The 12,776-nt window shown below is 49.5% G+C and overlaps 1 protein-coding gene across 1 annotated transcript; it reads left to right on the forward strand.

Moving 5' to 3' along the window:
• Positions 1-22: 22 nt before the first annotated feature.
• Positions 23-12,438, forward strand: gch1 (GTP cyclohydrolase 1; the record flags this gene model as incomplete). Its single annotated transcript, XM_079997967.1, has 6 exons — positions 23-605; positions 7,625-7,734; positions 9,860-9,915; positions 11,425-11,456; positions 12,083-12,167; positions 12,312-12,438. The coding sequence occupies 6 exons, from the start codon at positions 23-25 to the stop codon at positions 12,436-12,438; spliced, it is 993 nt and encodes a 330-aa protein (XP_079854093.1).
• Between the last annotated feature and the right edge of the window lie 338 nt (positions 12,439-12,776).

A 12,776-nucleotide genomic window follows, 5' to 3' on the forward strand; every position in this document is an offset into this window, starting at 1 on the left:
GTGACGTCCCTCCTTCGGACCAATGACAGCGCCTCGGGGATTACTGCGCCTTTATAAAGCGGGGGATGCTGAAGCTGCTGGACGCGTCTCCCTCCGTGTCCACACTCTCCACTTCACTCCCAGGGGAGGTTCGGGTCCCGGATCCGCGCCAGAAAGCACCCGGCGCAGCGCCACGCACGCCTGTCCGCACCGAGGCTTTTACGCACGGCCGATGGAGCGCTCCAAACCCAGCCAGTTGGGCCAGAAGGAGCAGCCGCGGGACCGGGACGACTCCGGGGCCGGGGACGCGGTGCTCAACGGGCTGTTCGACGGGATGGTGAAGAAGCCCGGCCGACCTGTTGCCGCCTCCCAGCCACAGGCGCCGACCGCCGGGGTCGGGGAGTCCGCCTCCCGGACCACCTCGGCGGTCATGGAGAGCTGGAGGGAGGAGCGCACCCGAAGCCTGGAGGACAACCAGAGCAGCCTGCCCGGACTGGCCGCTGCCTACACGACCATCCTCCGGGGGCTTGGGGAGGACCCCCAGAGGCAGGGGCTGCTCAAGACCCCCTGGAGAGCCGCCACGGCCATGCAGTTCTTCACCAAGGGCTACCAGGAGAAGATCATCGGTGAGTGGAGGTCCCCGGTGCACATGTGGTGGTGATCCACACTCCACAGGTGGCTGGAGAGCTGACTGACGTGCAGAGACTTGGTATTTTACGCATGATGTGTCAACAACCTTCACTCACTCCCTGATGTTAGACACACCTAATTGGTAACCTAGGCTTCCCAAATGTGATGCAACCAAACTAAGCTATTCAGGAGGTTAATGTCAGGGGGCTAAAATGTCCTCCACAATTTACAGTATAATCACATGTAATCCACTTGTGGATAATTCCAAAGGTCTTGGGTTAGTTTTTGCCATTTGTAATAGACCTAAATTGGAATTTGCCTTGTCACAAATCACAGTCGAACCAAGCAACACAAGATGCATTGGAACCCCCGTAGGACCACGCATAAAAGAAAGAAAACAACAATTATACACAGGTCAAAGTGCAGGGATTGGCTGTAGTGCAGCCGTCACCGTCAGGAAATATTAGTTGACCATTAATTGTTGTACAAATAATCGCGATTGACGATTTAATTGTCTTTTTTTTGTCCATTTTATGCCACTGTCACCAGAAATAAGCTTATAATAGTGTAATAATACATATCTACCTGTTGCACAAGTGACATCTATTGGAAATACAGTATATCTCATTCACATGCTATTATTATTATTATTATATATTATATATATGTTGCAACATTTCTAACATGTGGAATGTTAACAATTTTTTGAAATATCTCAAATATGGAAATCAGATGATTATGTAATAACTATACTGGAGAGGACAGAGCCGTGTGAGAGCATAGTTCTGTTTATATTATTATTATTATTTTTTGGAGCCGTTATAGCAATGCTCAATATAACAATGCTCTCCATCGAGGTTTGTGGGGTCTGTGTCAGAGTCTGGGGCCTCCAACCACACGGGGGCTGTTCGGGAAGACGCCTTGCCGGCCCCGGGTTCTGGGTGTCACTGGGTGCATCTGGGCCGGTTTCTCCACACTAATGGCTTGTTGATCTCTGATCTCTCTCTCCCTCTCTCTCTCTCTCTCTCTCTCTCTCTCTCTCTCTCTACACTCTCCCCTTACCCCCCCCCCCCACCTCTTTTAAATCCATCTGGAGGTAGTTTGTTGGGTTGGGGGGGGGTTGTGTGCAGGGAAACTGTGTTTCTTCAAAGGAATGTGTTGCAGTTACAGCAAACTATGCAACAAAACCAGAAAGGGAGCGGTGGGGTTCCTTGGATACATGAACTTGATTGGAACAAACTTGAATACGATAGATCAGCAGCGTGACTGCGTGAGACAACAACACAAACCGAACCCCCAAACTCCTGTTATGGAACAACAATCGAATAAATTAAATATGAAAAAGAAATATAGAAAATTGCGCCGCCTGCGTATGCCACGGAAACACGTCACAATGTGTGCGTGTGTGTGTGTGGCTATTTATGAGTGCAAAAAATATGCAATATGTGCTAAAAAGCACATATTGCTGTTCTCCACTCACAGCAGTCGCCCTCCTGTGCCGATTGGCCGTCTGTAGAACCGCCCCTTCTGAGAAAGAAAAAAAAAAAAAAGGGTTCAATGTAGCTCGACAAAGCAACAAGCAGGGAACGGTATACTTTGGACTTTGTGTGTGTGTGTGTGTGTGTGTGTGTGTGTGTGAGCGCGGGCGGGTGCACGAGTGTGTCAGAAGTCCCGGCTTCTCCACTCAGAGCCAGTTGCCGACTCCCAGTTCTCCCTTGTTCTGCTTAATCTGCGTCGGCTCTGCGCACTCGTGCACGGGCACATGACCGACAGGCCACAACAAGGTGAAATTAAGACGTGGTGGTGGTCGTGCATTGCACGGCGTTTTGGGGGGGATTATGACGGTGGAGGCGGAGGGAGTGGATGTGGACGGAGGAAGTGCACGTGAGTGACTCATGAGTAGATGCCCGGGGGGTTGTGGCTTCCGACGACGCCCTCCCTGAACAGCCTGCTGCTGACGTTCTGATGGAGCACCTCCTCTCCATCGCTTATACTGATTAGATGGTTTGTTATTTATCTATCGGATGGGGGAGTTTTCCACTGGACTTTCGGTTAGATGTTTTTCTCCCTCCACCTGTTTATTCTCACGTCCATTCATCCAAAATTGTTGCCTTCTGTTGTGGTATCCGTCCACACCCGCCCACACACTCCAGGAGCTTGTTGTGGTTCGGTGTAGGAGCTGGCGGTGAGTAACATGTGTCATCAGCTTCCTTTTCTCTCTCTCTCTCTCTCTCTCTCTCTCTCTCTCTCTCTCTCTCTCTCTCTCTCTGTCCAACCCCTCACCATCTCTGTCCCCTTTGCCCACAGCCTCCACACAGGTGCAGCCCTCATTAGCCACCATTTATCTCATTAAGGTTCACTTAACGGCCTTCACCTATAGGGTCTCAGAGAGAGACCAGAGCCCAGGGAGGCCATCATCACCGACCGCTCCCCGCCCGGAGGGGAAGCCGGGTGTGGCGGGTTTAGCGCGGATCAGTGCTGCGAGATGTGCAGTGGGTCGACAAGCAGGCGGACGGGAAACATCACATCTGATCCGTCAGTTTTGCTGTTGCCGGGATCGCTCATGCGAGGCTGCCGGCGTCGTGGCGACCCCGCGGTCTACTGTACGCGCTCGCCCCGCCCCGCGAGTGTGCACGCGCGACGGGGTGTTTGCCGAGGTGCGGGCCGCTGACGGCTGCCATGCGTGGAGCAGCTGTTGTATTATGCCTGGACACACAAGCCGGAAGCCCGGTTTTCCATCGGTTGTTTATTGAACATAATTTAAACACACACACAGACACTCACACAGACACACACTCAAACCTGGAGATAACATTGGGATGGCTTGGTCAAAATGTAAGTAGCATCAATTTGCTTGTAATTGGGCAGCGGCAAAATCACTGATGTGAGAAATCCAAATAAGAGACAATAGCCGTGATTTTAGGTGCAAATTGGAGCACGCAAGGTGTACCAACCCTTGTGAACACAAGCAGAAGGTCCTACATCGTTACCTTCCCAGCCAGACCACAAATGTCCTTGTGGTTCAAAACTTCTCGTGAGGGAGGGATGGACCGAAAGCCCTTTCCCACCGCCGGTGCAGCACCGCCAGCTACATCAATCTGTGTGTTTTTGGGAAGCTTTTAGATCCGTCAGAGATGGACCGTGGTGCACCCTCAGAAATCGATGCTAAGGCTCACTGTTTAACTCGAAATTGCGGAGAGTTTGTGTGCGAGTCACCGAGTGGCCGGTGAAGAGGATCTAGCGTCTAATACACCAAACAGAGCTAGACGCGACAGACTATTACACCTGATTTCACTCGTGCAAGTTTTCCCCAATTGATTAATCTCTTTCACTCATGGGCGCCGGATTGTACCATGTAGTGGGGGGACACGCAGGGGGCGTTTGATCGCCCACTGGGGGCAGAGTTGGTACTGCCGGAGAGGGAGCGTTTTCGTCGCAGAGCCAGCCCTGCGGGGCTATTTTAGATCAGGGGCTATTCATATAACGTTAAGGTGCTGAAGCCCCAAACAACCACCGCTAACTACGTCACTTTGGCTGATGTTTTATTACTGTAATACCTGAAAGTGGGGGGACAAAAAAAATCCCGGTATCCTCCCTATTCGGGCGCCCCTGCTTTCACTCCCTGCGCTTTTTGCTCTTTCTTGACCTCCATTCCCCCTTTTTCATGGAAAATAGAGCAAGGGAGGGTGGGGCAAAAGACGGAGTTTCCTCAATCGTCATTTCCTTGGGTTTGGCTTAATGCAAGTGCGGTGTGGGGGTGGTGTGATCCAAGCAGCCACACCTGTCTTGAGTCCAAGTAATTGGGCCCCGGGATCAGGGTGGCTGTACGGCTGTTGCTCGTCAGTAATCTACCAGCAACAGGTCAATCACCCATCCCCACACACAGGGAGTGCCTCCCTCTCGCCCTTCTCTACAACTGGTGTGTTCGCAACATCTCTGCCTGTGTCTCCGCCGGAGGGTCCTGAAAGCGACGCTCGGGCGGCGTGTGGAAGACGGAGCTGCCACAGCAGCTTTCAGTATCAGAGTTTCAATCTGATCCATTATTATAGAACAGTATAGACATGGGCCGTTAGTTTGGGATGGCTGGGACACAATGCAGACATCTGTCAAAAAAATAAAACAGAAAGCTTTATTTATTTGGCCCTTTAGTGGTGTCTTAGCAGGGCGGGCCAAACAACAGAGAGGATCTGAACGCCATGGCGCTCATTTGCTTTGTGGTACTTTTACGTGAAATTCGAATCGGTTTTTCACTCTTATTCTTCACACCGCCTCTACTGTCAGGCATCTGTTTAACCTGAAATCTGGTGCACAGCATTGGAACATTTCTGCTACTCTCCTGGTACACCGGGCCAGTTAAAGGCTTTATCAGCTGGAGGGTGCAAACATACTGCCGGGTCCGGTGCTGATGTCGAGCCCTGTGTCACCACCACCCGAGATTGACAAAACAACATGATTAAATCAACAAAATGGGAAGACGGTGGGAATGCCCACGTCATCATCACTATTATCCAGAACAAAGTAAATCTGGATGGTGCTCAAGGGAGCATGTGAAGTAGATATTGAGGTATTGTGTGTGTGTGTGTGTGTGTGTGTGTGTGTGTGTGTGTGTCGGGGGTCAACACTGTCCTTCGACACACCACAACACCTCTGAGCAGCTGAAAGGTTCCACAGTTCCACAAAACGCTCTGAGCCCAATGTCCTGCAGCCGCAGAACTCACACAACGCAGAACACAATGCCCACACACGTCACACACAAGCCACCTCCGCACGCAGGTGCGGAGCGGCGCTGTCTGCTGCCGGAAAAAGCTGCAGCCTGGTGGAGGTCCAGAACGGTGACTGGGTTGGTCCTCCTGGGGAGCAGCATCAGCACCGATTACACAGCAAAGCAAGGCACATCCTCAGAACACTCCCACCGGTACGGCTCCTTTCCCACCTCTCTGAAAAGGCAAAAATTCAAAATTTTACTTCAAGTGTTCTAATGAACGGCTGTGTAAAACCTGAAAAAATACAAAAACAGTCTTCTATAAAGTCCAAGTCTTAATGAACAAACAGTCTGTAACGCTCACTGACTCGGAACGGGTGTGGGCCCATGAGCGCGAAAACAATCAGGTAAGGAGTCAAAGTCCACAAGGTTTATCCCAAAAAAACAGGCAGGGGTCAAAACCGTCTTGGCCCCCTGTTTTTCTGGCTGTAACCAGGTGAAGGGAAGAGAGTGACAGTAAAGGAAAAGGGAGTGCCAGGATCTGAAATGACATGGTGGTTAGGTGACATGGCATGACGAAGTCAACATGGGAGGATTCACAGCACAAACCTGGAGGACATCAACCATCGGATCAGAAGAAGGAGGTGGAGGTGGATTGGATGGATCATACACTCAGAAAGGAACGAACCGACATCACAGGACAACCTCCAGACTACAACCCGCACGGAAGGAGGAAGCCTGGAAGACCGCAGACCCGCCGGAGGAGCCCCACGCCTGACGAACCAAAGGTGATGGGGGAGCCCCTGGCGGGAAAGCAGAAGGGAGTGGGCGGAGATCCATGGCGGATGCCCCAAGAGCACTCAGCCCCGGTGAGCGAGTTCACTGAAAAACCACCAAAAACAATAAAGGATTTGACACGATAAAACAATTTGACAATTTTTTTTTACGTTTCTAATGCCATCAGAACCGGTGGCCGCCACCCCTTTCACACCGAGCGGCCCCGCCCGCCCAGCGGCAAGCAAGACGCTCGACCACCTGAGACATGAGTGAAACCGGTAGCCCCGCCCCAAAAACACACGGAGAAAAAAAAATAATAATATGAGTTCAAATGCATGCAGGATAATTAACAGTGCAAACAGAAGCACAGAATACAACATGCTGTAAACCCCGGCCCACCGACACTGACATTTTCTGCCCCATTTGTGCTCCACGTGTGCTGGAGCGTGACCCCAGAACTCGCTGCTCAGCCACAGATTGAACCCGCTCCCACTCCCACTGGGAAGACACCGCGGACGTTCAGCCATATTGATGCCTGGGGGAAGTTACTGTTCTTCCGAAACTTTTGTGCAGTTCAATCCGACGCCCTCCATCACCTCAAAACTTTTTGCCGGAAGGCATTTAAAATTTTTTTTTTTTTTTGCCTCGCGACCTCATTAGATCAGATCTTGACGGAGGCTTCGCGGGATTGGGATCGAAGGCTTTTTCTTTGACTTTTCAGAGGAGATGTAGCGGTCATAACTAGATGTGCTCGGAACATAGAAAAAGTCCTGATACTCATAGTTGTGGCGGTTTAGTCCCATAAAGGCCCAATGTAAGATAGACCTTCACACACATACAAAAATCACCAGAAGAGTGTGTGTGTGTGTGTGTCTGTGTGTGTGTGTCTGTATGTGTGTGTGCATGTGTTTGCGTGTGTGTGTGTGTATGTGTGTGTGTGTGTGCGTGCGTGCGTGCGTGCAACTGCAGCATTCTTGGCCCCGCCGTCCCCCTCACACACCTTTCCCTCCTCTTCTTCCACAAGCAGATAGCCAGTCAGGAAATTAAAAAGGTCTGACGAGGGGAGAGAGGCGGGCACATCGCCACAAACAGATAACGCACAGTTTATTAGTTGCACCGTATCAGACCACGGCCCACGGCACACACACACACACACACACACACACACACACACACACACACACACACACACACACACACACACACCTAAAAAAAAAAATGCAATAAAGCTGCTACAGGAAGAGCATATGGGAGCTCTATAATTAGAGCCTGGTGTTTACCTAGAAAGACGGCAGATACGGAGCCGGTCGAGCGCTTTAGGGGCGACCAGTGATTACCTCGATCTGGACGCCTGTCCTTCCCTAAAACAATTACGGGAAGATCCGTTGAATCATTTCGGGACTTGAGAGCAGGAGGTCGTACGCGGCGGCGCGACCACCCTGCGGTGAAAGGAAATCACTGCGATGGACGGACGCGATGGGGGAACGCGTTCTATTTAATAAGAAAGACAAATCTCTGCTTCCCGCTCCTCCGCAGACGTCCTGAACGACGCCATCTTCGACGAGGACCACGACGAGATGGTGATCGTCAAAGACATCGACATGTTCTCCATGTGCGAGCATCACCTGGTCCCCATCTTTGGCAGGGTGAGAGGCGCACGCAGGCACGCACGCACACACACACACACACACACACACACACACACACACACACACACACACACACACTCCCTAGATGAACACTACCATCCCGCGCCGCTCCCCCCATCCCACCCCCACCTCATTAGGGGACAAAAATGCTCCTAAAAGGCTGTGGCAGAGACGGGCAGTCCTAAAACTTTTTTCCCAAATCTTCATTTTTCAACCTCTTAACTTTACATCGCCAAAATGAAATGATGACACACATTTTTTGTACGTATTATTATTTTTTTTTAATTTTTATTAATATTTTTACATTACTCTTTATTGTGTCTTATTTCAACGTTAGTGTTTGTTACCTTGCCATATAAACAGCCTCAATGTCCCATAAACCTTTAACCATTTCATTATTTAGACTCTTTTTGAAAAATGTCAGTTTTTTTGTGAATTGTACTCAAAGGCTGCTCAAAAAGTATTATTCATAAATAGAAAACAGAAACCAACCTCTCATCGTATCTTGAAAAATGCAGAACAAAACAAAATAATGACGAATAAGAAATGCATGTCAAAAATAATAATAATAAAAAAAGGTACGAATATATGAAATTAATCCTAAAAATCTTGATAGATTTTCAATAAAAATGCATTTATCCTTAATTATTAAAAAAAAATACAAATAAATTCTCCCAGGGAAGGGTAATCAACGTTTTCTCTTCTTTTTTTTTTTTTTTTTTTTTTTTTTTTTTTTTTTTACAACGGTCTCCCTTGGATTAACGTGGATCGGAAAACAGCATGGGTTAAATCAGATTATGTTGTTTTACCTGCAGGTCTGTGACCAGGCCTCGCTGCTTGGTTGCCTCCTGCAGCTTTGACATTACAACCCTTTTGCAAAGACATTTTTAATTTTTTTTCCTCAGCTCCTGTTTTCCTTATCTACCATCTGCGCCTGCAGGTATATGCCATTTAAGACAATAGAGGCTGACAGCTGATCCTTTTCACAGTGCAAATGGGCCACGATTAAAGTCGGGAACCACGCACGCTCAGGCAAAGCACACGCACACACACACATGCACATGCACACGCGCACACACACACACACACACACACACACACGCACACATAGACACAACCACAATTACATGCTATACCTCTATTTTAAAATAATTTGATTGAATCCATCATATTAATTGCCAAACGTATTTCTTATTCTTTCCTGTTCTTCCAGAATGACATGCTATGCGTCGGCTTGTGTGTGTGTGTGTGTGTGTGTGCGTGTGCGCCTGCGTGCATGCATGCGTGGTCGGGCTGTTATCCAACCTCTCATCTGGTTAACTGATCCTCCCTCCATCCATCTTCCTGCTCCGCCCGCTGCCCCTGACATGCAGCAGAGAGTCGTCCAGCAGGGCCGAGAGACAGAGAGAGAGAGCGCGACCCGTCATTGACCCTTCCCTGAGAGCTCATATGAACGCAGAATGGTCTCGATTTGAATACATTTGGGGGTGGGAGGATTTTCCCTTTCACGGCGTTCATTCCTCCGACGACGACGACGCCTTCACCACGTCAGCCACAGAAGGGAGAGCCCACCGATCGAAAACACTCACTGCGTCATTCAACAGTTGGTTTTGTGACGGAGGCACCGGAGTAGGAGGCGCAGTCGTGCGTTTCTGCCGCTGTGTGCTTCACATGTATTTACATCTCTCACACACATTTGATTTCACAGTTTGACGTCATATTTTCAGTTTATGATTCCTTAATCTGGCGTTGGGCGTTAAGGGATGAGGAGCTTATTTGAGCTCCGTGGGCTTCGAACCTTGGCTTCTGCGCGACGTCTGCGTGACGTCTGCGTGACGTTGGCTCGTTCTCCCAGTCTTGCCGGGGGATTCCTCCGGGTGTTTTGGCTTCCTCTCTTGGGGTCAGGGCTGATGGAGAGCTGGAAATTGGGGTGAATGCTTTGTGACCCTCTTGATGTACGGTCTCCCTGCCTCACACTGGGCCGGGAGAAAGGCTCTGCCCCGCGGGGGACCGGCACTGAAACAGTTAACTCTGACTGCCTCGGTTTATGTCCTAAAGTCTAATTGCATTTGTGTTTCTCCGGTTTCTCTGAGCCTGGTGTTTGTCCGCTGTGTGTTTCCAGGTTCACATTGGCTACCTCCCCAACAAGAGGGTTCTGGGCCTCAGCAAACTGGCCAGGTAAGGAGGACCTGACACCAGCTGTCTAATGTGGATTTTAGGCATTTTGTGCAAAAATCTAAAATATTCCTCCAGGACGGGGCAAGGTCTGGAGTCCACGTTTTTAAACACCCGCTGATCCTGAACTTAAATGATCAGGGAAAGTTGTTTTGGTTTCCAAATGGGGGTGGGATGGGGGGAGCGGCGCGGGATGGTAGTGTTCATCTAGGGAGTGTGTGTGTGTGTGTGTGTGTGTGTGTGTGTGTGTGTGTCTGTCCGTCTGTCTGTGTGTGTGTGTGTGTTAGTGTGTGTTAGTGTGTGTGTGTGTGTGTGTGTGTGTTAGTGTCTGTTTGTGTGTGTGTGTGTGTGTGTCTGTCCGTCTGTGTGTGTTTGTGTGTGTGTGCGTGTGTGTGTGTGTGCGTCTGTCCGTCCGTCCGTCCGTCTGTCTGTGTGTGTCTGTCTGTCTGTGTGTGTGTGTGTGTGTGTGTGTGTGTGTGTGCACTGCACACTGCATGCATAAGTTTGTTTTATCCCAGGGCTGTGTGTAAGTGGGTAACTTAGATGTGAGTGTATGAGCAGGTGTGTGTTTAAGCTGATTAAGGTCTGTGTGCGTGCGTGCGTGCATGCGCGCATGTGTGTGTGTAGCTTTGAAGAATCTGATCTCACTGACCCCAATACCTTGGGCTAATCACTTTCACAACTAATACTAACCCAGTACTGACTGTACACACACACACACACACTCCAAACAGTGGAACGCACGCTCTCCTTCACGTCACATGACCCCGCCCTGCGCCGCCAGAAGCAGGAGCGCCGCTCCTTTATAACGATCTGGATCAAATAATACAAAACAAAACTTTAAACACACACACACACACACACACACACACACACACACACACACACACACACACACACATTAAAGGACTTTCCTTATCAGAGCACTCAGGAGGCTCAGAATTTAAATGTATTTCTTCAAAACAAACCTATTGTCTTTGATGTAGACTTCGTGCGTTTTCAGTTCGTTTTCTTGGTTCCGTGACATTTCGCGGAGCACATTTCCTCGACCCCGTGGGGTCGGACCTGCCCGTGCTCAGGTCAGAGGAGAGGATTGGTGATTTTTCGACAGACAAACTGAGAACAGTGATATTCAAAGCGGCGGCTGCGGCGGCGGCGATGGAGGAGCAGGGAGGCACGGCAGCCGCCTGCGGGGGATTTGGGAAAAATATATTCAAGACACCTTTATTATTTGTCTAGTTACATCTGATCATATTTAGATATGCTATACATAACAGGGGATTTGGAAAATCAAAATCAAGTACCTTTATTATTCATTACATTTTAACATATTCTGGTCATGTTCAATCAACATATTGCCTCCCGCATTAAACATTTTAAGGTATTTGCTCCAACCAGACCGCCCCGAAATGAGCTTGTCGCCTGTGATCCGTCGTCTCTGTCGGTAGAATCATAATTCATTTCCTCCCGGATGTGACTAACGCTGTGTTCATCTCTCTCTCTCTCCCTCAGGATCGTTGAGATTTACAGCCGGCGACTACAAGGTAATAATCTAATAATTAAAAAAATATATAATAATAACATCATCAAAATCTCCCCGTGTAAAAAATGGGAAAGGAAACGCCCAGCAAAACCCTTTCCAAATAATTTGGTTGAATTCATAATGTCAATTGCCAGAATTCTTTCCTCGGGTTTAGTGGAGGATTCAGACTAAATTTGTCCCAATGTCCAAAATAAATCAACTGTCACACTAATGCTCACACCAAGGCGACTGTGCATAACTTCACAACAAACAGATGGAATAATTCTTCAATCTTCAATTGTGTAATGCTCCCACTAATACTGCATGTCCACAAAAGAGGAAGGGAAGTAATTGGCAAACATGCGTTGCTACTAAAAGATGCGGCCATCGCCTTCATTTAATTCGATTGTATTACCTACATTGCATAAGGAGCGTGACAGATTTGAAAACGGGAAAGCCCCCGTTTGGTTGCGAGGCCAGCGAGTCCAGCAGCCCGATGCACGGGAGGTTCCAGGTCCAGTTCCAGCTCAACATTCGGCCTGGAATTGTCCTCCAAGCTAAGCTGCCTCTCCATTTGTGCAGTTTTTGGGTTCTTCACCTCCGCCCATGTCTGTCTGTCTGTCTGCCTGTCTGTCTGTCTGTCCACAGTCCAGGAGCGTTTGACCAAGCAGATCGCTGTGGCCATCACCGAGGCTCTGAAGCCCGCCGGGGTCGGGGTGGTCATCGAGGCGACGTAGGTCTTCTCCGGTCATCGTTGGGAATTCTATGAAATCGAAAATGTACCGCACTGTTCCGAATCCTAAATCTAAAATCTGCCCCGACCCCCACCCTCACCCTCACCCCCACCCCTCACCCCTCACCCCCGCTCCCCCTCCAGTCACATGTGCATGGTGATGCGCGGCGTCCAGAAGATGAACAGCAAGACGGTGACCAGCACCATGCTGGGCGTCTTCAGGGAGGACCCCAAAACACGGGACGAGTTCCTCACCCTCATCAGGAGCTGAGGGGGGCGGGGTCTCTCTGTCGCTCGCTCTCTGTCTCTCTCTCTCTCCCCCATTTTTCCTGTTGCCTGCCTGGTTTCCTAATCTATGCTGCCCAGTTGCCATGTTACCTGTGTGTGTGTGTTTGTTTGTTTGTGTGTGTGTGTCTGCTGGGTCTGATTCTGTGTGTGTGCATGCCTGCTTTTTTTTTTACTGTATAGTAACTCCACATCATTAGGCGGTCACGAGGCAGTGTGTGTGTGTGTCTGCTGGGTCTGATTCTGTGTGTGTGCATGCCTGCTTTTTTTTTTACTGTATAGTAACTCCACATCATTAGGCGGTCACGAGGCAGTGTGTGTGCG

The sequence above is a fragment of the Zeus faber genome, assembly GCF_960531495.2.
Source record: "Zeus faber genome assembly, chromosome: 3".
Taxonomy (NCBI): Eukaryota; Metazoa; Chordata; class Actinopteri; order Zeiformes; family Zeidae; genus Zeus; species Zeus faber.